This window comes from Aedes aegypti, chromosome 2, assembly GCF_002204515.2.
Source record: "Aedes aegypti strain LVP_AGWG chromosome 2, AaegL5.0 Primary Assembly, whole genome shotgun sequence".
NCBI classification, from domain to species: Eukaryota; Metazoa; Arthropoda; class Insecta; order Diptera; family Culicidae; genus Aedes; species Aedes aegypti.
In genome coordinates, this window is record NC_035108.1 from 294,254,732 (window position 1) to 294,279,706 (window position 24,975).

At 37.6% G+C, this 24,975-nt stretch overlaps 1 protein-coding gene across 2 annotated transcripts in view; it reads left to right on the forward strand.

Annotated features, from left to right (window-relative positions):
- Positions 1-24,975, forward strand: part of LOC5566967 — an 85,595-nt gene that overhangs the window by 40,778 nt on the left and 19,842 nt on the right. For both annotated transcript variants that reach the window (XM_021845414.1, XM_001651331.2), the window contains exon 2: positions 21,748-21,980. In XM_021845414.1, coding sequence (XP_021701106.1) covers positions 21,873-21,980 — 108 coding nt within the window. In that variant the 5' untranslated portion in view covers positions 21,748-21,872. The remainder of the gene's footprint in view (positions 1-21,747; positions 21,981-24,975) is intronic.

Below are 24,975 nucleotides of genomic sequence, written 5' to 3' on the forward strand. Positions count from 1 at the left end.
GTTCGACAATTCCATCCTGACAGCAGGAGTGACCCAATTCTTCCCACATAGCGTATGAGTGTTCCGTTTCTGTTTCAAATTCATCCTATGAACGTCGCTGCAGGACTCGCACTCACTCGATGCGGAATGCGATGGACCTTTTTTCCCTCTATTGAGTAAGGATAATCAACGTAGGAATGGAAAACATTTACACAACTGACACAGAGGCGTCTGGAAATGATTGGCAATGATGTTGTCCTTCTGTGAACCTGTCTGACCGGCCATAGTTAAACGACGGTTTCAACTGTCCGACGCACAGAGGAGGCAGTTTTTTAAAATGTTGGCAAAAAACTTAATAGTTATTAGTTGAAAAAACAAAGTCAAACGTGCAGCTATCATATATCAGATAGTTAAGAACACAAACGAAAATTTCAAAAAAAAAAAAAATGTTTTTCGTCATGTGTCGACTCAAAATAGATGCACGTGTCCTAAAATCCTTAATTTTTGTTAAGAACTTAACTATTTCAGCTTTACCAAAGCTGCCAATATAGCTTTTATTAAAAGTTGTGTGAAACGCAAAATATGGAGACTGCCCGACCAGTGGATTACAACAAAATTGTAGCACAATTATATCAAGATTAATTACAAATATCAATTTTTTGTTTCATTTTTGTAGAAACACTTTGAGTAGATGTAGGAAATTATAACACAATTTTATCAAAATCTATTATAACTGAGCACAATTTTATCAAAATCTATTATAAAAGCTGTTTCATATTTGTTTCAATTTTAAACACAAACTGTTATAAATTTTAACAAATATTGTTATATCTCAGTTACAGAAAAAAACAAAATGAATAACAGTTTTGTTTAAATTACAACATATTTTTTTTCAATTTTGTTCAGTGTAGAGGAAATTGTGTGTTAATTTTTGTTATTTCAACTACTAACCAGCCATGTTTTGTTAGAAAAAAATGCGCTAACTGAGTAACAAAACTTGTTACAACTCTGTTGTAATCCACTAGTTGGGCGTGCATCAAAAAGGATCTGCAATCCTAAAGCATGTTCCACCGCACTTGTCATGATCAAAACTCGTAAAATATGAAGAATTTTTGCAGAGTTTTCAAATCTGAACCACTGTGCGTCGCATTGTTGAAGGCGTTTGGGTGGACACCAATCAGTCAACGGCAGTCGGCAGCGTGGGGCTCGGATGGATGACAAAGTAAACAGCTAATCAGCCGCCCTTTTTACAACTTCCGAAACGGTGGCTACAGAAATAAAACGCAAGCCCGAGTGTGGGGCTATCCTCGTTCGTAGTCTTGCCGGTACTGTTTATGCATGCAACAGGTGGATGATGGTACAAAATTTGCTTTGATGAGGTAGTAAGCAAGCGAACCTTAATAGTGTTGCATAATTTAAGTTATAAATTGCTGCGTCTTTGGTGAAATTCTGAAATAACTTGATAACTACATGCTTTTCCTAAATATTACAAGAGAAATTGTATAATTGTACACTGAATATTATAGTTTATACATAATCATTTGAAAACTAAATAGCGGCAGTGTTTCGTGTTTGGTGATATTATCAGCTTTTTTGGTGGAGATTTAAAGGTTGCCCAAAGACGATATACGTTTATATGGAAATTACTATGGAGAAATTATAAAGAGATGCTTCAAACACGTAAGCATTGTAATGTTAGTATAGACGGATTCCATGTCAAATCGGTCAGTCACAGAACTCGACCATCTTCGATTTGGATTAAATTTTTCCCATATTTTTGTTATGGTAGAATAAGTGTTTTCCATAGAAAAATTGATCATTTTGACTCAAGTGTAACTTTTGAAAATGGCCTATAAATTATTGCATGCAACTTATTTGAAAAATTCTAACTCCGAAACTGCTGATTTCAGAGAAAAATATTCTATGAAGAAGTTGTAGTGAACCGTTTGGACTATAAGAAAAAAATATTTTATTTATTTTCATAGAAAAATCAAAAATAAAACTTAAATATTGAATTACATAAAAACCCCATTTTAAATGTTTTTTTAATTTTCACTCTAGAATCTTGATAGTAAAAAAATGTTTAGGGCAAAGTTTCATGATGGATAAATTTTTAATAAAAAAGTTTTTCTATGAACAACTTTTGGTCGATTTTCAAAATTTTGATTTGTTGTCAAAATTAATACGTTCTGATGATACAGTAAGCATCTTGAAATGATTCAAAACCACAATTATTATATGAATAATTTCTCTAGAAGTATCCATTTTCGAAATATATCGAGTTTAATGCAAAAAATATTGATTGATTATTAAAATAGGCCATTTTCATTAGTTATTCGCGTTTCTCCATTAATAATAATACGTTTTCGAGAGTAAAGACCACATTTCTTTCCACTTACTTATTTTTCTTGATGGAGAATCACGAATAACTAATGAAAATGGCCTATTTTAATATTTAAACAATATTTTTTGCATTAAACTCGATACACAGGTCGGACTCGATTATCCGGAGACTCGATTATCCGGGGACTCGATTATCCGGAATTTTAGACTTGATTATCCGGAATTTGTTTTTTGATGTTCTTGTTTTAAAATTTTTCTGAGATAATTTGGTATTGCACTATATAATATGAATGGTTTTGCAGTTTTGAAGGTATTTGAGAAAAGGGGGATTTGAAAAAGTGTTTATTTGTATATGCTGGTCAATTTTTTTTTCTTGTGAAGACCCCTACCCAAGTAACCAGTAAGCACGATAATGCGGCACGCTAACAGCATTATATGCGCATATAGGGTAATCATTTGATGCATGTCAGTTTTATATACGCATATAATGCTATTATAATGCCAGAAAAGGCGAAATAGCGTGCCATTACAGTGCCAAGATATAACCGTGCTTCTCTGCACCACTAATGCTGATATAAAACCACGTGAGAAACGTCAGTTGTTTTCGCCAGGTTTTTAGGGCGAATATTTTGTGCTTTCGCGTACGCAGCCAGAGAGCTTTCACGTATGCGGCCAAGCAACTGGTACACGAGGTAAAAAAAAGAAAGAATAAAAACGGAAACCTCTAATAGTATGCAAAAAAATGTAATAAAATGATACAGATAGTACTTCTCCGTATCAGGCATATTCGTTTTGGTAGTTTTCATCCTTTTGAGGACTTGCAATTGCCACATTTTGATACTCGTTTTAAGATGATGAAATTCCTCATTTTGCGTCTCGAACCTGCACGGGTGTCGCTTGTTGAGTTGTTGTCCTGCTCCTTTGCTCCTACGGCCAAATAAGATGAATAGTAATCGAAAGAAAAGTGACCAATTTAAACCATCACTTTTCCCCGTCATAAAACCTGCAATTGTAGTAGTGAGAAGATTTATGTTTGACTCCCTCTTACCACTATATGCAAACACAAAGCACGTGGTATATCTGTCAAAACACTGGATGGCATTTAAACATGCCCTGTATTCGAATATAAAGCAAATATAGTGCTTATTTAATGCCTGTATGCATCAGGCTTAGAAGCATTAATTATGCTGTAATAGGGTTTCTATGCAGCGGAAGTGCTGTTATAAGGTGTGTAAGCATTTGTGGTGCTATTATAATGCATGTACGCATCTATAATGCTGATTTAGGGCTTATTATTAGTGCTTGTGGTTACTTGGGTACTGTTCTTAGAAATAATTTCTGGCTACGCCACCGCATCATATAAATAAAACAATGAAAAAAAGATAAGATTTAAGTTCATTTATCGAAGATTTTAATTTTTTTCTTAGTGATTCGATTATCCGGAAAATTAGATTATCCGGAGTGAAAAAAAAATCGATACTCCGGATAATCGAGTCCGACCTGTATTTCGAAAATGGCTTATTCTAGAGACATTATTCATATAATCATTATGGCCTAGAATCATTTCAAGATGCTTACTGTATCATCAGATCGTATTTATTTTGACAAAAATCAAAATTTTGAAAATCTACCAAAAGTTGTTCTTAGAAAAACTTTTTTATTAAAATTTTTTCCATCATAAAACTTTGTCCTAAACATCTTTTTACTTTTAAGGTTCTATGGTAAAAATTTAAAAAATATTTAAAATGGGGTATTTGTGTAATTTAAAATTTAAGTTTTGTTTTGGATTTTTTTTATGAAAACAAATAATTTTTTTTCAGTGTATATATTTTTCTTATAGTTCAAACGGTTCACTATAACTTCTTCATAGAACATTTTTCTCTAAAATCAACAGTTTCAGAGGTAGAATTTTTCAAATAAGTTGCATGCAAAAATTTATAAGCCATTTTCAAAAGTTACTCTTGAGTCAAAATGATCAATTTTTCTATGAAAAACACTTATTCTACCATACCCAAAACATGTGCAAAATTTAATCCAAATCGAAGACTATCGAGCACGATTTTTATTTTTTTCGACTCATTCTGGATGGAACTTGTCTATACTATTCATTCCATAGTGAAAACTCATTCTTCAAAACAGCGGAAACTACTGAAGAAACAAATCCTTTTTGAATTAGTTTTGCTTGAGAATTTGGCAGAAGTTTGTTGGACTTTATGTGAGATGATAGCTAAATAATAGCAAAGAACCCATGAATACTTCCATCCGTCGCGGTCGGGTTGAATTGCCCTACTCAGCAACTTCCTTCATTGTAGTTTGAAGAATGATACATTACAGTACCATAGTCCGGGGTAACATTGATCAGTTTTTAGGATATTTCTTAAATATTTAATTCAAAAATGCAAATGTTCTGAGTTTTATATTTTTAAAACAAGTACTGCCACCCATAGCTCGTGACGTTATACTGTATTTTGTTTTTTGAATGATTTAAGCATGTTTACAAAAATGTTTTGAGCGACTTTTTGATTTAGCTGATATAGGGTAACATTGATCATCCATGTAAACAACGTTCGGTTATATTGAAAATTTCGTTACTTACTTAAATCATGGCCCCTGAAGCAAAATATGATGTCCAAACGCTTACATCTCATTTACTTTTTGAGTTATTTCAAAATTAAAAACACCACGAACAGCGAAATACGCCTAAAGGTAGGCAATTTCCTAAGGGAGTTCTACATTGCCAACAGTAATTCGTTAATGTTGCCTAATTGAACATACTTATACAAGTTTTGACAGTGGAATCATTTTTGGCGATGTCATTTTTAGTGAGAACAGCATTTTCCTTGCTCATATCTCTTGCAGAACCTATGTGAGACATGAATCTTCGGTAGTGTGATCCTTAACCATTGAAATCATTGTTTCGCAAACTTGACAAATTTACGCATAAAGTTAACGCAATTGTTGCATAAATCTTAATTTTTAATAGCTCATAAATATAAGAAAGAGAAGCAACATTCATGCAGTGGAAATGTTCCATCAATAAATGATGATACCAACTTATTACGAGATGAGCCATTCCGATCAATGTTACCCCCGCTGATCAATGATACCCCGGATTACGGTACTATAAGTTTCTCCATGGTAATTTCCATATAAACCTTCATCGTCTTTGGGCCACCTTTAAATCTTCACCAGAAAAACTGAAAACACTATTTTTATAATAAGGATGGTAAGGAAGATACTGTTTTGACTCGTATTCCGAACACTGAACAAGTGCACAATGGACCGAATCGACAATTTAGCCGGGAAAAAGTGTTTTCTCTGTTCTCGTAGATTTTTTTGAGTTTAGCATCTTTTAAGAAAACATGTTGAATAGGGTGGCCCTTACTAAAGTTAAAATTTTGACTCAAACTTTTTGTTTGATGAAATTTGTGGCTGCGCTCTTCTCCAAACTTTTAGAAAATGCTATTTTGAACAATTTTGTCGAAGACACTTTTGATCTAACTCTTCATTTGAGCTTAGTATATTCAGAAAGTTTTAACTAAAGGTGGGCCCAAAAATCAGATATTTTGGTCTAACTTTTTATTTTTAGTTTTACGTGAATGTGGTCTTCGGAAGAGTTGCAGAGGAAGTAAAGATACACATGTTTGCTGAACATCGCAAGTTTGTAATTCTTGTGATTTTGAAGTTATATGCAAATTTAATTTAAAAACTAAGAAATCTTTAGATGCTCATAACTCATGGAAGTTGATACGATAAAATTTTTTTAGTGGAATTCGAAAGGCCAAACAATAGGCAACTTTTGCTGCAAAAACTGTGGGAACGTAATTTTTTTGCAAATTGAGAAAATTCAATTCAAAAACACACTCAAGAGAAATGTACGAACATTTAGTTTAGGGAGGAATTTCAATAAATAAATTATGCTAAACATAGCTAATATATAGGGTAAGTGTTTCCTTAGTTGTGGGTGTTCCTATAGTTGCGGTAGTGCCGTTTTCACTGATTTTATCACATTAACCACAGATCCGACACTGCCAATCGACGTATGGGCTTGTTGATACATGGAATAGTTGAAGAGAGCGTTCAAATTGCTTTAAAACTGATAAAATATCATTAAAATTGCTAAAACTTTTCTCACTTGTGCCAATAGTTGCGGTAAAGTGTTCCTATAGTGAAGGATCCCATAAGAAAACAACGGTTACCGCAACTATAGGAACATAAATTAAAAATATACCGCAACTAAAGGAACAGTGTACCAATAGTTCTTCTTCTTTCTGGCATTACGTCCCAACTGGGACAAACCCTGCTTTTCAGATACGTGTTCTTATGAGCACTTCCACAGTTATTAACTGAGAGCTTTCTTTGCCGATTGACCATTTTTGCATGTGTATATTGTGTGGCAGGTACGAAGATACTCCATGCCCTGGGAATCGAGAAAATTTCCTTCACGAAAAGATCCTCGACCAGCGGGATTCGAACCCACGACCCTCAGCATGGTCATGCTGAATAGCTGCGCGTTTACCGCTACGGCTATCTGGGCTCCTACCAATGTATCAAGAGTGATTTTCACTGACATGCCGTGGATTACTGCGATGAAATCATTTTTCTCATTAAGTCAATGGTCGTTACTTCCCGTTACAACAATAACATGTACATTTATTGCGTTTCTTGAATTTAGGCGATTAAATGAAGTTCAATCGTCCTTAGTACCTCCACTATTGGTACATCTACCCTAGTTATTTCATCCCTGAACATTTGAGAAGTATCCAATTTAAAATGAATGTTTGTTGATCATTTTTGTGAGTCTCATTTTTTCCGAGTCCAGTTTTTAGTAAAACTATTATTATGGACCAAAGAAGTAAATCAATTTTGAGAGCTGTGCAAATATAAATTGAAGTGCTGTGCAAATATAAATAATCCCAGATGTAATCGTATTAAGCCATATCGTCAACGATGCACAGAGACCGCACTTCATACAAATGCTAGCCAAAAGTACAATTCTCACTCAAAACCTTCAAAAATGCTAATTATTTGACAAAATATGATTTTTTGAGGTTATTTAATGGAAATGATCGCTTAAAAATAACTCAATATTTCCGATACATATGACAGAATTGGTTTGAAAAAACATATTTCGTTTATTTAACCCTTGAAACCGTATCAGCATAAAATATTATTAAAATGTAATCATTTGTGTGCCAAATTGAAGTTGGTTTAGTGATGAACTTTTGGTGATTTCTGAATCTATTTGGGAGCTCATGATGTCAAAAAAGACTATCTCTACACCCAGTATAATGGTTTAATGATCTGATTCGTAGATGGACAAAAAATAAGTTTTCATATCTTGGTGCGAAAAAACGCAATTGAAGACATAGTACATCGAGTATTATCGAACATTTGCAACACATTGAGAGGTAATTGATCATTTCAAAGCGTTTCCTAGATATCCTACACTAGCTTTAAAAAATTGTCCTCTTTTCGAAGAAGCTCTATGTTATACACTTGTTGACATTCTCCATTGGTAATTATGTTAAATACGGTTCGAAAGATCTTCAAAACCAAGTACAAGATAAGTTCTTTTGAATGAAACCTGTTGAGAAAGATTGATTTAGTATAGAAACTGCAATTTTGATAGCACAACATTCACGAAATTTGTAAAATTCAAAAGTATGAATTTCAGCTGACATCCCTACTGGTCACATGTTGTGAAAAATCGAAACATACACCGATTGAGCTGAAACTTTGGGGGATTGTTAGTCAATACAAAATAAATCAAGTAAACATATTCGTGAAGGAATTTGAAAACTTATTTTTTTTTCTTTTGGCATACTTTTGACCACTGTGCGATGGTAGTTCTATGAGATATAACCATGGAATTAATGCAACTTTGAGCATTTGTGAGTCATGCCGTGGTTAGGGTTGTGCAAATATATATAGTTACTATCGATTATACCGCTATTAAATAATATACAGAAACCGATATTGAGAAATATCCAAAAACTGATAAATATTACCCCGGATTACGGTAGTATTCCTAGAAACTATTAACCCAGGAAAAAAAACAAAGAGAATCCATGAAAAAGTTTCTTGATAAATCTCTGGAGGAACTTTAGAAGAAATACAGTTCCACAAAATAAATACTAGGCGCAATGAACTGTTGAATTCTCAAAAGTGTTTTAGAAGATATATTTGGAGTTATGAGAGTTTATTTTGGGATGAATATTATTTTTCCTGGTGAGATGCAAGGAAAAGATTTCTGGAGATTCTGGCGGATTTTAAGCAGTTTCTTTGCAAGATACGTGATGGATTTCCGACGATCTTTGGCAGAAGCCTGAAGTTTTGATGGACTTCAATATTTCTCACCCATGAATGGGACGCCCAAACAACCATTAGTCATTGCTGAATAATGTCAACATTTGTTTCCGCTTCCCTTATTTCCGATCCTCTTTCTAATTTGTTTCAGTCACGATCGAACCATTCGTCATAGAATCGGTCACTCGTCACTCATTCAAGCAGCTGCCAATTTAGTGTTGAAGTGGAAAAAAAGAAAGCGCCAAAATATATTCCATCCACGAATTGTCATTTACGATTGGCACTGACAAGCCGGCTAATTTGAATAATGACCTTGTTTTTCCCCATTTCTGTCTACACAACTCAAATACCAGCAGCAGACCACACCATCCAGTAGCCGTAGTTCTCAGTCGGAAAGATGACATTGAATGTGGTTTCCGTCACTACTGTATAAAATCGTCTACAACTCCAGGTTCCGAGAGGCAATGCTGGGAATAATAAGCTCTCAACCCTTGCTGTTCGTTTTGCTCCGGCGATGGCGGCCGGAAAACAGGAAACGATGAACGGCAATCTTATCGCGATATTACAAACCCTTCTTTCTTGTGTCACTTCGCGATCCTTCGGTGGGTGGAAGAGTACAGTGTGGCCCATAAAAATATGAGAAAATTGTTTGAACTTGAATTTAGCACAAACCAGCGTCATTAAAATCTTTGTTTTTTTTAACTATTAAGTAAAATTCTGTGAGTTCAAAACCATCTTCGTTGCAGGAGTAAAAAAACTCATTTAAGCTGTTTGCAGTTACTAAACAATGTTTATCATAATCGCTATGAACTATAAATCGTATTAAACTTTCATGATTTCTTTAAAAACAAAATGAAAGTACGCTTCCAAATCCTCTCTTGTAATTGTAAAGAAAAAGTAACAGATATAAATCATGTCCAAAACAAATTAAAGATTCTCAACAGTATGTACAAATCAACTAATAGAAAAAATTCATGCTTTCTTCTCATTTTCCATATAAAAATATCGAAAACCTTGACATGACGCTTTCGCATTTTAACGGACCATGCTGTACTTACTACCTCCGGCTTGCGTTTCGTAATTCCCCGATACGATGATACCGCTTGATAAATATTAATCATTGTTATAAAACTATATTCCTTCCCATCGGATGCCCTCTTCATCTTTGCTGCTGCTACTGCTGGTGCTGATGGGTGGTAGCCTTTTCAAATGCCGAAGCAATTTGCGACATAATCTTCGCCTCTTATGCTTTATGTAACAGGGGAGAAAATTTATTTCCTCCGTTTCAACACAAACACGGCTTAGATTACCTTACACAAGGACACTCGGCGGAAAGTGGCAACCGCACTATTAATTGCATTTGCTGCATTTGTATCTCTGCTTCGCCCATAAAACACCCAGTTGGTTAGACTGAGTGACTGACAGACTATGTTCAGGTCAATTGATAACAAACGTGAAACATTTACCCTTTGTCTGGTTTCTAAGGTCAATATGACCTTATATGTACTATAATATTTTGTTAGTAAACCATGGGTTTGGGTTCGATTCCTGGTCGGTCCCGGATCTTTTCGTATTTTTTTTTGTATATGAATGATACTTCACACCAAAAGGTGCGTTCGCGTCCGAATCTTTTCGTAATGGAAATTCTTTGACTTTCCCTGAGCATATTGTATCATCGTACCTGCCGCATGTTATACGAATGCGAAAATGGCAACTTTGTCAAAGAAAGCTCCACGCTATGCCTGAACCAGATGATTATAAAAATCGAATGTACATCGGATTTTTTATCGGTAGAGTTTAGTATTTGGGTTATATTTTCATAATCGGAAAGTTTTAAAATATTCTATCGGTGAAATTTTGATTTTTTCGACTTTTTAGCCATTTTTCATACTAAATCCCATGAAATTCAAGTTTTCGACGCATTTTCCGCCCATACAAAATGTGTGGAAAAAAAATTCACCGATAGAATATTTTAAAACCTTCCGATTATGAAGAATATAGACCAAATACTGATCTCTAGCGAGAAAAAAAATCCGATGTACATTCGATTTTTATAATCGTCTGGTTCAGACATAGCGTGAGCTCTCAATTAATAACTGTGGAAGTGAATTTATTTCTAGGGGCATGAGGGGTCCAAGAAGAAAAAACCATTTTTTGACCAGCATACACAAAAAATCTATATCTTACTTATGTCCAAAACTGCTAAACCTTTTTATTATATTTTTGCAACACTTAGTCATCTCAAATTTATGCAGAAATACAGAAAAACAAGAATCCTAAAAAAACATACTCCGAACAATCAAGTCCAAAATTCCGGTTGATTGAATCCCGGATAATCGATTCGCCGGATAATCGAGTCCGACCTGTATTATGCTTTATTTGCCGTATCAGTTTAAAAACTTGAATTCATCTGCTAATGATAGAAAAAAAAAAAACGCTTTCAATGAATATAACGTGATTATCCCAAAAATATAACGCATTAATCTTGCCAATAAAAAAATTGCAACGACTTTAGTCTAAAACTATTAATAATTTATTAGAAATCCGATGAAGAATTCTGTATCTCGTGAACGCAATGCGTAAAACTTGAAAAAATAACTGTATCTTATGTAAAATTGCCTCACGGAATTGAATAAATGTAGTTCAGATGGCCGCATGGATTGTTATCATGTCCATTTAACCCAAATTCCCCATTTTTATTAGGTTTTTTGATAGGATTGACCACGTTATATGTAGGGAAACTGTGTATGAGCTATTGAAATAACGCTTTATAGTGATTTGAATGCAAAAGTTGGACCTGACCGCATAGATCGTTATCATGCCCATTTCACCCAAATTTCTCATTTCACCAGGGATTCCATATGATTTATCATATAATATGCAGAACATAATGGTTCACTACTTGCATTCCCAGAAGCTTGACATAGATTTTAGATATTGACCACTTTATCATACATTTGAGGCATCCCGGGGACCTGAAAATTATCATTTGTACGATTAATCAAATGCAGGAGTCATGGTTATCCAATTTAATCGTTTATCAGAAGGTTTACGATGATGCGTTTTTTTTAAACTCCTCGAAGTAGAGGCCACATTATAGCCGATTCTGAAAATTATCTGTGACTTGAAATTTGTCTACCTCCAGGGGCACAGAAGCACATAACCCTTGTCACCCGACCTGACCCAGTGATCCACCGCAACAACACCGGTCACATGAATATTCCCGAAATTCTTTGACCACTTTTAGAAACTAAATATGTTGGCCAGGGAGTTTGCTTTTGCTTTTGCTTCTGCAAACCTGGAGCGTCTGTACTCCATGTCAGGGGCGGCTGATCATCGTCCGAGTGCCAGAGAAGGACTCTAAGCTAAACTGTGCACTATGGCCCTCCGAACATTTAGGGGGAATGGTCCTCCGGAAATCTACGGGGTTGGTGTCAGCCCCTGCAAGCCAGCCCGTAAAAATATCAAGCAACGAATAATCAACGAGATAATGCGAACCGAAACAATCGGCGAAGACCACAGCGACGTGGAACGTGGAACTCTAAATCTCTCAACTTCATCGGGAGCACACGCATACTCGCCGACGTGCTGAAGGACGCGGACTCGGCATCGTAGCGTTGCAGGAAGTGTGTTGGAAGGGATCAATGGTGCGAACGTTTAGAGGTAACCATACCATCTACTAGAGCTGCGGCCACACACACGAGCTGGGAACAGCTTTTATAGTGATGGATGATATGCAGAGGCGCGTGATCGGTGGTGGCCGATCAATGAGAGAATGTGCAAGTTGAGGCTCAAAGGCCGGTTCTTCAACTTCAGCATAATAAACGTGCACAGCCCTCACTCCGGAAGCACTGATGATGATAAAGACGGTTTTTACGCGCAGCTCGAACGCGAGTACGACAGCTGCCCAAGCCACGACGTCAAAATCATCATAGGAGATCTAAAAGCTCAGGTTGGCCAAAAGGAGGAGTTCAGACCGACGATTGGAAAGTTCAGCGCCCACCGGCAGACGAACGAAAACGGCTTACGACTTATTGATTTCGCCGCCTCCAAGAATATTGCCATCCGTAGCACCTACTTCCAGCACAGCCTTCCATACCGATACACCTGGAGATCACCACAGTAGACAGAATCACAAAACGACCACGTTCTGATTGATGGATGGCACTTCTCCGACATTATCGACGTCACGATAGGTCCTGACGTATCGACTAACGAAAGCCAACATCGACTCTGACTACTATCTGGTGATGGTTGAACTGCGTCCAAAACTCTCTGTCGTTAACAACGTACGTACCGACGGCCGCCCCGGTATGACCTAGAGCAGCTCAAGCAACCGGATGTCGCGGCGGCATACGCGCAGCACCTCGAGGCTACATTACCGGAATAGGGTGAGCTGAATGAAGCCCCTCTTGAGGACTGCTGGAGAACAGTGAAGGCAGCCATCAACAATGCAGCTGAGAGCTACGTCGGGTACGTGGGACGGAATCGACGGAAACGATTGGTTCGACTAGGAATGTAGGCAGATTCTGGAGGACAAGAATGCAGCGCGGGCGGTCATGCTGCAGCAAAGGACCCGGCAGAACGTGGAGCGTCATAGACGGAAACAGCAACAGCAGACCCGCCTCTTTCGGGAGAAAAAACGCTTCCTGGAGGAGACGGAGTGCGAGGAGATGGAACAGCTGTGCTGGTCTCAAGAAACACGTAAGTTCTATCAGAAGCTTAACGCATCCCGCAACAGCTGTGCTGGTCTCAAGAAACACGTAAGTTCAATCAGAAAGCTTAACGCATCCCGCAACGGCTTCGTGCCGCGAGCCGAGATGTGCAGTGATAAGGATGGGAGCATTTTGACGGACGAGCGTGAGGTGATCGAAAGCTGGAAGCAGCACTTCGACGAACACCTGAATGGCGCTGAGAGCACAGGCAATGAAGGTCGGGACAACGGAGGAAATGCCTTCGTCGGTACTGCGGAGGATGGAAACCAACCTGCCCCCACTTTGAGGGAGGTTGAGGATGCCCAGCTTTGAGGGAGGTTGAGGATCACCAGCTTAAGAACAATAAAGCTGCTGGTAAGGATGGTATTGGAGCTGAATTCATAAAGATGGGCCCGGAGAGGCTGGCCCATTTGTTTGCACCGGCTGATAGGCACAATCTGGGAAACAGAATAGCTACCGGAGGAGTGAAGGAAGGGGTGATACGCCCCATCTACAAGAAAGGCGACAGGTTGTGGGCTTCATGGCCGTGCGGTTAGTGTTGCTAAGCATTTAGCTGCATCGAGTCAAGGAGTGTGGGTTCGATTCCCGCTGCAATCTGGAACACTTTTCGTCAGGAATGTATTTCGCTGTGCCACTGAGCGTTGCATGCTAGTTCGTTGTCTAGTGTGGTGCTTCCTTCAAAGGGCAAATCGTCCACTGGAAGCATTAACGTGTCAGTGTCTTTTTTAAAGTTAGATTGTGGGTATTTTCGAGCGATCACCATTCTAAATGCGGCCTACAAAGTATTTTCCCAGATCATCTTTCGTCGTCTGTCACCTATAGTAAGCGAGTTCGTGGGAAGTTATCAAGCCGGCTTCGTTGACGGCCGATCGACAACGGACCAGATCTTTACTGTACGGCAAATCCTCCAAAAATGTCATGTATACCAGGTCCCAGCTATGGAAAATCATGGACGAGAACAGCTTTCCCGGGAAGCTCACGAGACTGATAAGAGCGACGATGGAAGGTGTGCAAAATGGTGTGAAGGTTTCAGGCGAACATTCCAGTTCGTTTGGATCCCACCGGGGACTACGACAAGATGATGGACATTCGTGCCTGTTGTTCAATATTGCGCTAGAAGGTTTTATGCGAAGAGCCAGGGTACGATTTTTACGAGATCCAGTCAATTTGTTTGCTTTGCGGATGATATTGACATTGTCGGCCGAACATTTGAAAAGGTGGCAGACCTGTACACCCACCTGAAACGCGAGGCAGCAAAGGTTGGACTGGTGGTGAATGCGGCCAAGACAATGTACATGTTAGCAGGTGGGGCTGAGCGCGACAGGGCTCGCCTAGGTAGCAGTGTTACGATAGACGAGGATACGTTCGAGGTGGTCGACGAGTTCGTTTACCTAGGATCCGTGCTGACAGCTGACAATAACGTTAGCCGTGAAATACGGAGCCGCATCGTCAGTGGAAGTCGGCCCTACAATGGCCTCCAGAAGAAGCCACGGTCAAAAAAGATTCACGCCCGCACCAAATGTACCATGTACAAAATGCTCATAAAGCCGGTAGTCCTCTACGGGCATGAAACGTGGACGATACTCGAGGAGGTTTTTCAAGCAATTATTTGAACGTCGGGTTTATAGGACAATCTTTGGCGGTTTGCAGGAAAACGGTGTGTGGCGGCGAAAGATGTACCACGAACTCGCCCAACTCTACGGCGAACCCAGTATCCCGAAGGTGGCCAAAGCCGGAATGATAGGATGGGTGTTAACTAAATAAATAAAATGAAAATACCGTTTTGATTCATACTACGGACACTTAAGGCCCCAATGAAGTATAACCCCAGGAAGCATATAAAATAAAACAAACTGTATTATTCCTCGGTGCTATCGAGCCTTCAAAACACTTATTTTTCGAATGGTGGATGAGGATTGTGTTTCTGATACATGAATAATTTTAAATAAATGGAAATGTGCGGACTTTTTATGATTCTTATTCCGGGACGCTTCCTTACTTTTGCCCCATATTCCGGACGCTTTGATTCAAATTCCGGACAGCTCATGAAAATCATAATAACACAAGTCATATCATTATTTGGAATTGGCAAAATTACTAAAGAGGCGTCTAAGGCAGTTGAGTATTATAAATTTTCATAGATAGCTATAGCGAAATTTTGATTGAAATGAACCTCAAAAGTGTGAACTTTTGAACGGCAAAAAATTGAAACATTTCATGTGAAATGTTTCCCATACAAAGTAGAGTGTCCGGAATAAGACGCTGTCCGTAATATGAATCAAAACGGTATCGACTCAGATCATTATCTCGTTGTAAGCCAAATTCGAGCGCGGTTATCAACCGTTTCGAGTTCTAGAAATCGACAATCGTTGCGTTTCAATATTCAATGCCTGTCAGCAGATGGTGTAGCAGCGGGACTACTATCGAAAACTCGACTAGCGTATTAGCAAAATCAACGAAAGCATCAACCTCAGCGATTTGTGGGAGTCAGTACACAGTGCGGTGAACACATTAGCGCGAGAAGTGGTTGGTACTGCTCAACGAAGACCAAGGAACGGTTGGTTCGAATAGGTGTGCCAGAGAATGACGAACGATTTGACGAGAAGAACTTGACTAGAAGCCGGCTGCTGGTGTCTGGTACCCATCAGAGCAGAGAGCGGTACAAGGAAGCAAAGGCAGCCGAAAAACGGATCCATTGCAGAAAGAAAAAAGAGAACGAGGAGGCAGTAATTGCTCAGGCGCAAGAAGCTATGGGACAGAACGACATGTGACGGTTTTATGAAAAGAAAAGAAAAGAAAAAAAACAGCGCCGTCTCCCGCCATGTGCAACGACTGCGAAGGAAACTTGCTGACGGATAAAACAATGGTGCTCACCAGGTGGAAAGAGTACTTCGAGTCATTGTTGAACGGAGATAACGGAAGTGGATCTGGTAGAAGAATTCAAATCGATGACGATATGCAGGCTGTGGAACCTTCAACGCTAGATGAGGTAAAAAAAGCTATCAATGGGCTGAAAAACAACAAGGTTGCTGGGAAGGACGAGCTCTCGGTCGAACTTCTCAAACACGGAAGTGAGCAGCTGCACGAGCTCCCTCACAGTATCATTTGGAGCATATGGGAGGAAGAACAAATGCCTACTAGTTAGTTGATGGTCTTTGCACAAGAAAGGGCATAGACTGGAGTGCGCCAATTACTGAGGAATAACACTCCTTAATTTGGCGTACGAAATCATGTCTGGAATTCTGTTCAACAGATTGAGACCGTATAAGGAGTCCTTTGTCGGCGAATACTAAGCTGGTTTTCGAGAGGGCCGATCAACGACGGATCAAATGTTTAAACTGCGTCAAATCCTAGATAAATTCCGGGAGTACAAAGAGTTGTGGCAAATTATGTCCGAACATGGCTTTTCATCGAAGATGATTAGACTGATTCGTGCAACGCTTGATGGATCGAAATTATGTGTGCAGGTGGTGGACGAGATTTCGTTATCGTTCGTTGCTTTAGATGGATTGAAACAGGGTGGCGCTCTTTCTAACTTGATTAAACAGCGCTCGAAGGTGCTATCAGGAGAGCCGGTGTTCAGAGAAGCGGTACCATTATCACACATTCTCATATGCTCCTTGGCTTTGCGGACGATTTCGACATCATCGGGATTGACCTTCGGGCAGTGAAAGAGGCGTTCTTGAAAGGCACAAGAGGGAGACAACAAGGATCAGGCTCACGATCAACACCACAAAAACGAAGTACACGAAAGCTGGTGGTCAACGCTGGTCCGGACGAGTTTGTGGTAGCGAAATGGTGCTAGGTGGTGAAAAGTTTGAAGTGGTGGAAGAATTTGTGAATCTTGGAACACTAGTGACGTGCGATAATGATGTTACCCGCGAGGTGAAAAGACGTATTGCAGCTGCGAGTCGGACTTTCTACGAGCTCCGTAACTAGCTGAAGTTCCGTAGCCTGTAAATAAATACAACGCACAGTATTTCGATCGGCCGAAATCGTGAACATAATTCTGTAGCACCTTTAAACGTGGTTTTTTCGGAATGGTGTATTCGGACGAAAATTTTCTAAAAATATAGCGCATATTTTGACGGTAAATGTTAGTTCGCAACTTTGCCACGGGCGGCGCTGCGAAAATATTTTTTTTTGAAATGATGATCTTTAAATATGATGTCTTCGGCAAAGTTGTAGATAATTCATATACAAACAACTTTGCCAAAGACGCCTAGTGTGTATTCAGCCGCATTTCCAAAATACGGGAGTATTTTATGAACGACCCCCTAAAACTAGTTTTTCTCCGATATTTTGAAAATACGAAGTTTCCGCAACAATGTTCTACAAAATTATGTAAATAGTCAAAATGAATCATTCTCTAGAAGACACTAGTCTTCTAAAGCAGTTATAACTGTTTAAGTGCAAAATCAGTCATTTTTGGGGTCCGTGTATTTATTCGGGTGGCAGCTGGTGGCAGATGAAACCTAGTAGGATTCAAAATACATCTTTATCTTTATCTTTATTGGAGCAGGGAAAAGCTCGTGTGAGTAGAGCTTTCTTAAAAGCCCTTTCTCAAATGGGCATAAAACCTCCTATTCTTTTCACATCAACAGAATACAAATTCCCAATGATACAATTCTTAACGCTAAATTACACTATAGAACAATACGGATCTTAAAGCTAATCGTTTACATCTACTAACTTAATTATAATGTTACAACAAAATTTTACGGAACTGGTTTTTGTTGGAGACACGGGACAAATGAAAATCGAACGCATGAAAACATTGATTAAAAACGCGACACATACCACTTATAGGCTCATTATAGCCATAGTTTGTACAAAATATTGGAAGACGGAAGAACTGATGAGAACGAAGATCACGACGACGAGTATCAACATTTAACATTTCTAAAATAGTTGGACAATCTATATGAGATTGAAGAACATCGGAAATAAACGAAGCTTTGCAAACTTTACGACGATGTTCTAGAAGATCGAGATCGATCAATTTACAACGATCCACATAACTGGGCAAGTTATGCGGATCGGTCCAAGGAAGACGACGAAGAGCATAACGAACAAATTTATGCTGAACTGCTTCGATTAGTTGAATGCCAGAATCGTAGTATGGAGCCCACACTACAACACCGTACTCCAGAACAGAGCGGACAAGAGAACAGTAGAGAGTTTTCATGCAGTATATGTCATCGAAGTGCTTGGCGGAACGAAAGATCAAACCCAAGCATTTTAGCGCTTTTGATGTAATATACGCTACATGATCTTTGACGCAAAGCTTGGAATCTAGCAGAACCCCTAAGTCATTGATAGTAGACTCTCGTTTAATAGGTATCCCATAAATGGAATATTCGTAGCTTATGATTGAGTGTTTTCGAGTGAAGGTAATCACTGAACATTTGTCTGCAATCAGACTCATGTTGTTAGTTTTACACCAGTTCGTAAACGTATCAAGTTCTAACTGAAGAAACCTGGCATCTTCATTGCATGTTATGACATAATAAAGCTTATAATCATTGGGGTAAGAAAGTTTGAAACATTTGAGGACAAGGTTAAAATTATTTAAGTAGAGTAAGAACAAAAACGGGCCAATGTGACTTCCTTGAGGAACTCCCGATGGTATAGCAAAGTGTTCAGAAGTTATATTTCTTATTTTAACTGACATCGTCCGTCCTACTCAGTAGGATCTCATCCAACTTAAAAGAGGTTCGGCTAATCCTAGGCGCTCGAGTTTTGCTTTTGGACCCCAGTACATCATTAATAGTTGTAAATGTCGATAGTGTCATTAGTATCCACGAGTATCCCTTTTACTTAGAGGAAGTTTCACTAATGACCCTTATTACCCTGTAGTACTTAGTTAAATGATGGGTAGAGGGCTATGTGGCTCCATACTTCTTCTTTTTCTTCTTCTTGACACATTCTTCATCATAACGCACAACCAATAAGTTCCAAATACATTTTTGAAGAAAGTTCTCAATCTCCTGAAAAGGCGCTTTACGAAATGACTCTCCCAACAACTATTTTTCACTTGAGATTTTTGCGTTTTTTCGTGCATCCCAAGTAACCAAATAGCACTTTAATTCGCTCTGCGTGCTAGCATTATACAGCTTACACGCTTAATTGGTCGAATAATAGCACTAAAAGACCAAAAAGATAAACTAACAGGCTAGTGTTTACTACATGACACGTGCAAGAACGATGCGATGAGTAGCAAATTAAGTGATGTATCAAATTCAAATCCAAAGTCAGGCAACTGCCTCAATATCAGATCATTTTGTAAATGAGTGTTGCAACGATAAGAACTGCGTTAACATTTAAACACTGATTATATTCACAGAGTAGTGATTCAATGATTTATTCTTTTCTCAACAGAATATTTCACCAAATTTGCATAGCTTGCAAATTTGGTGAAATATTCTGTTGAGAATACTATAGTGTCTATGTACGACAAATAGCTAAAACTGCAAGCGAACAATAGTTGTATGGCGAGTCATTTTGTAAAGACTAATTGAGAACTTTGAGAAGAAGACTAGGTTTCATCTGCCACCCGAACAAATACACGGACCCCAAAAATGACTGATTTTCGCACTTAAATGGTTATAACTGCTTTTCCTTGGTATTTAGAAACCTAGTGTCTTCTAGAGAATGATTCATTTTTACTGTTTACACAATTTTGTAGAACATTGTTGCTACCGGAAAATTCGCATTTTCAAAATATACGAGAAAAATTAGTTTTAGGGGGTCGTTCATAAAATACTCCCGTATTTTAGAAATACGGCTGAATACACACTAGGTGTCTTTGGCAATGTTGTTTGTATTTGAATTAACTACAACTTTGCCGAAGACATCATATTTAAAGCTCGTCATTTCAAAAAAAAAATATTTTCGCAGCGCCGCCCGTGGCAAAGTTGCGAACTAACATTTACCGTCAAAATATGCGCTATATTTTTTAGAAAATTTTTGTCCGAAGACACCATTCCGAAAAAATTACGTTTAAAGGTGCTACAGAATTAAGTTCACGATTTCGGCCGATCGAAATACTGTGCAACGGTTGTCCAATATGGCCAAGTATGTACCAAGTGTATAAATAGGTGGATATTGTCAAGCGCATAAAACACGGCAGGCGTTTGGCTGATCACGTTGCCCGTATGCCGGAAGAACGACAAGCAAAGATAAAATTCAACAGAGAACCCAGACGGGGACGCCGACTTCGTGGTAGACCGCGCACACGATTCAATGAGCAATTTTGACGAAGACACTTCTTCTTCTTTTTGCCATTATATCCTCACTGGGACAGAGCCTGCTTCTCAGCTTAGTGTTCTTATGAGCACTTCCACAGTTATCAACTGGGAGCTTTCTTTGCCAAAGTTGCCATTTTCGCATTCGTATATCGTGTGGCACGTACGATGATACTCTATGAAGTCAAGGAAATTTCCATTACGAAAAGATCCTGGACCGACCGGAAATCGAACCCAGACACCTTCAGCATGCTTGCGAGGACACCCATTTTCTTAATCATCAGATGTAGAACCATCCTGAGATCTAGTTGAAGAACACCAGAGTTGCTATAGGAAATAAAGGAAAATGTTTTCGGAGATTGCGCCATCATGCAGTGAGATTGTCAACTATTAAATGTGCAACATATTAACACTTTCCCTGTTACAAATCTTTACCATTTGTTGGTGAGATACTAGCTACCAATTTCTCTAAATTATGTTATTTTTTTGACCATTTTAATTTTTTCTATGTGTTTGTTAAATGGAATTGTACCGTTTTGATTCATATTACGGACACTTAAGGCCTCAGTAGAGTATTAACCACCAAAAAGCATATAAAATGAATTAATCTGTAGGATTCCTCCGCGTTATCGAGTCTCTAAATCACTTAACTTTCGAATGGTGAATGAAGATTTTGATTCCGCAACATGAATAATTTTGAATAAATAGAAATGTGTGCACTTTTCATGATTCTTATTCCGGACGCTTTCTTACATTTGTCCCATATTCCAGACGTTTTGATTCAAATTCCGGACAGTTCGTGAAAATCATAATTGGAAAAGTCAAATCATTAATTGAAATCGTCAATCCACTGAAGAGACGTCTGAGGCAACTAGACATCATAAATTTTCATAGATATCTATGAAAAATACCTAATAAAATGAGCCTTGAAAGTGAGAACTTTTGAATGACAAAAATTGAAACATTTCGCGTGAAATGTTTCCCATACAAAGTAGAGTGTCCGAAATTTGAAGTTGTCCATAATATGAATCAAAACGGTATTTAATTTTCTTTTCAAAACAACTAGAAAACTAAAAATCCTTTCAAATATCATGATTTTTTTTTGTTACAAACAGAAGGCTAACGATCGATTTCTCTTTGACTTGCATTTGCAGACACATTGCTGCCGGGACTGTGTTATTGCGGCACTTACGACAGAAAACGGCTCAACGCACGTCTGAAAGCATCTGTCACATTTTGTGATCTCTTGACCAACGGCCACATCGCAAAACCAGGAAAAATGCTGTCCACCAGTATGAGCTCGAGACAGATTCTGCTCGGCCTGGCCCTGTTGCTGTGTGTAGTCAAATTGACCACCGGACGACCACAAAACGCAATCGACAACCAGGTAAGTGTCTTGTCATGGGGAAATTGGCTGTGACAACGTGCTTGGAGAAGCTTGTTATGGTATGCTATCACCTGCGGCAGAGAGTGGCAAATCGATGCGGGTTGCACTTTGTAGCTGATGATAGTCGATTAACGGAAGGCACAAATGGAGCAACAAATGGAGCAATACTGAAGCAATGTTGAATTGAAACTTAAAGTTTATGGACATGCCTTCGATATTTCAATAAAAAAAATCGCATTCGAATAGATGCCTGTAGAAATATTATAGATTTATCAAGTATCTTGACAAGAGTTGTTCTAAACACCACAAGCAGTGATGGAAATTGGCGAACATTTCTGCTGAGCGCTGGTTTACTCGCATCTGTCGTGCTCCCGAGTAACCGAAGCTAAGAGTGATTCGCGAACGTGTGCGAAGCTGTTCAGAGCCATATTGTGCTTTTGGGAAAAAGCTGCTTCCTCTCCGAGATTTATGGTTTCCAAGGGTTTTTGACTACAAACTAGTAGTTTACTGTTGATTTGATGGTTATACAATTAATTTGTCTGTCAAAACCATAATAAATCACACCTTACTCGGTTACTCGCGAGTAAACGTTCCCGAGCTTGTTGCTACTTCTTTTGATATGTTCTCCCGAGCAGACGGATGCGGACTTACTCACACCTAGCCAGTTCCCGAGTCTGTGATGTTTGTTATGCGTTGGCATACACTCGTGAGCTGCTTCGTGATGCGAACTTTTCCAGCACTGACCAAGAGGCTTTTATGACAATGATATTTGTCGTATACTTTCCTTGTAGGGCATTTTTCATTTTGGTTCAGAAATTTACATCTACTCTATCGCATGCAACTTGCATGGTTCCAGATAGCTGACTAAGTGCGGCGATGATTGGATGGAAGTCGTTCCTTGGTTATTTGTAAACTATCATGCGTCTCCATTCCCACAGAATTTCCAACACCTGTAGAGATATTTGATTAACACTCCGGCAGCTATGACTACTTTCACTTACACGAAGTGCTGTGACCCAAAATTAGTTGGAACGGTATTTTCAACTCGCTATATCTCAGTGAGTTTTCATTCGATTTCTAATCTTTTTTCACGTATCAATTTTCCCAGGTATTAAGATTACTGCAATATGTTGAGAACTCAAATTTGTACAGTATTATAATCTTGAGAACTGAAAAACCCGAGGCAAGTCTTAAAAAAATGCTGTTTTTTGCAAATAACTTTCTTTTTATCGCGAAGATCTACACATATTTTTTGCTAAAAATGAGCACAATCTTATAAGATATTAGAAATTGAAAACTTTTTGGTAATTTATCTTGAAAAGAACCACACAATCTTCACAAATTTACGTATAATACAAATAAAATGCTTATTTTGTTTGTAACTTGAAATTTATCGACCAATACATATTATCACCTTCAAGTGTACATATGTATTTAGTGAGCAACTTTCCAGAACAATGTTGTAAGTTTAACTTTCAAGAAACTACAAAATTTTCACTAAAATACGTATAATACAAAGAAAATACTCATATTTGTTTGTAACTTGAAATTTATCGCGATGACCAATACATATTATCACCTTCAAATGTACATATGTATTTAGTGAGCAACTTTCCAGAACATTTTTGTAAGTTTAACTTTTAAGACACTACAAAATTTTCACTAAAATACGTATAAAACAGAGAAAATGCTAATTTCTCGTGATAACCAATACATATTATCACTTTCAAATGTACATATGTATATAATGAACAACTTTGCAGAACAATGTTGTAAGTTTAACTTTCAAGACACTACAAAATTTTCACTAAAATACGTATAATACAGAGAAAATGCTCATATTTGTTTGTAACTTGAAATTTCTCGCGATGATCAATACATATTCTCACCTTCAAATGTACATATGTATTTAGTGAGCAACTTTGCAAAAAAAATTGTTATTTAAACTTTCAAAAGACTACAAAATTTTCCCAAAACTACGTATAATTCAAAGAAAATACACATTTTTGTTTGTAACTTGTAATTTCTCGTGATAACCAATACATATTATTACTTTCAAATGTACATATGTATATAAAGAGCAACTTTGCAGAACAATGTTGTAAGTTTAACTTTCAAGACACTACAAAATTTTCTCAAAACTACGTATAATACAAATAAAATACACATTTTTGTTTGTAACTTAATTTTTCTCGCGATGACCAATACATATTATCACTTTCAAATGTACATATGTATTTAGTAAGCAACTTTGCAGAATAATTTTGTAATTTAAACTTTCAAAAAACTACAAAATTTTCCCAAAACTACGTATAATACAAAGAAAATACACATTTTTGTTTGTAACTTGAAATTTGTCGTGATAACCAATACATATTATCACTTTCAAATGTACATATGTATAAAGTGAACAACTTTGCAGAAAAATGTTGTAAGTTTAACTTTCAAGACACTACAAAATTTTCCCAAAACTACGTATAATACAAATAAAATACACATTTTTGTTTGTAACTTAAAATTTCTAGTGATAACCAATACATATGATTACTTTCAAATGTACATATGTATGTAAAGAACAACTTTGCAGAACAATGTTGTAAGTTTAACTTTCAAGACACTACAAAATTGTCCCTAAAATACGTATAATACAAAGAAAATACACATTTTTGTTTGTAACTTGAAATTTCTCGAGATGATCAATACATATTATCACCTTCAAATGTACATATGTATTTAGTGAGCAACTTTCCAGAACAATGTTGTAAGTTTTACTTCCAAGGAACTACGAAATTTTCCCAAAACTACGTATAATACAAAGAAAATACACATTTTTGTTTGTAACTTGAAATTTCTCGAGATGACCAATACATATTATCACCTTTAAATATACATATGCAAATAGTGAACAACTTTGCTGAACAATGTTGTAAGTTTATCCTTCAAGAAACTACAAAATTTTCACTAAAATACATATAATACAGAACAAATACTGATA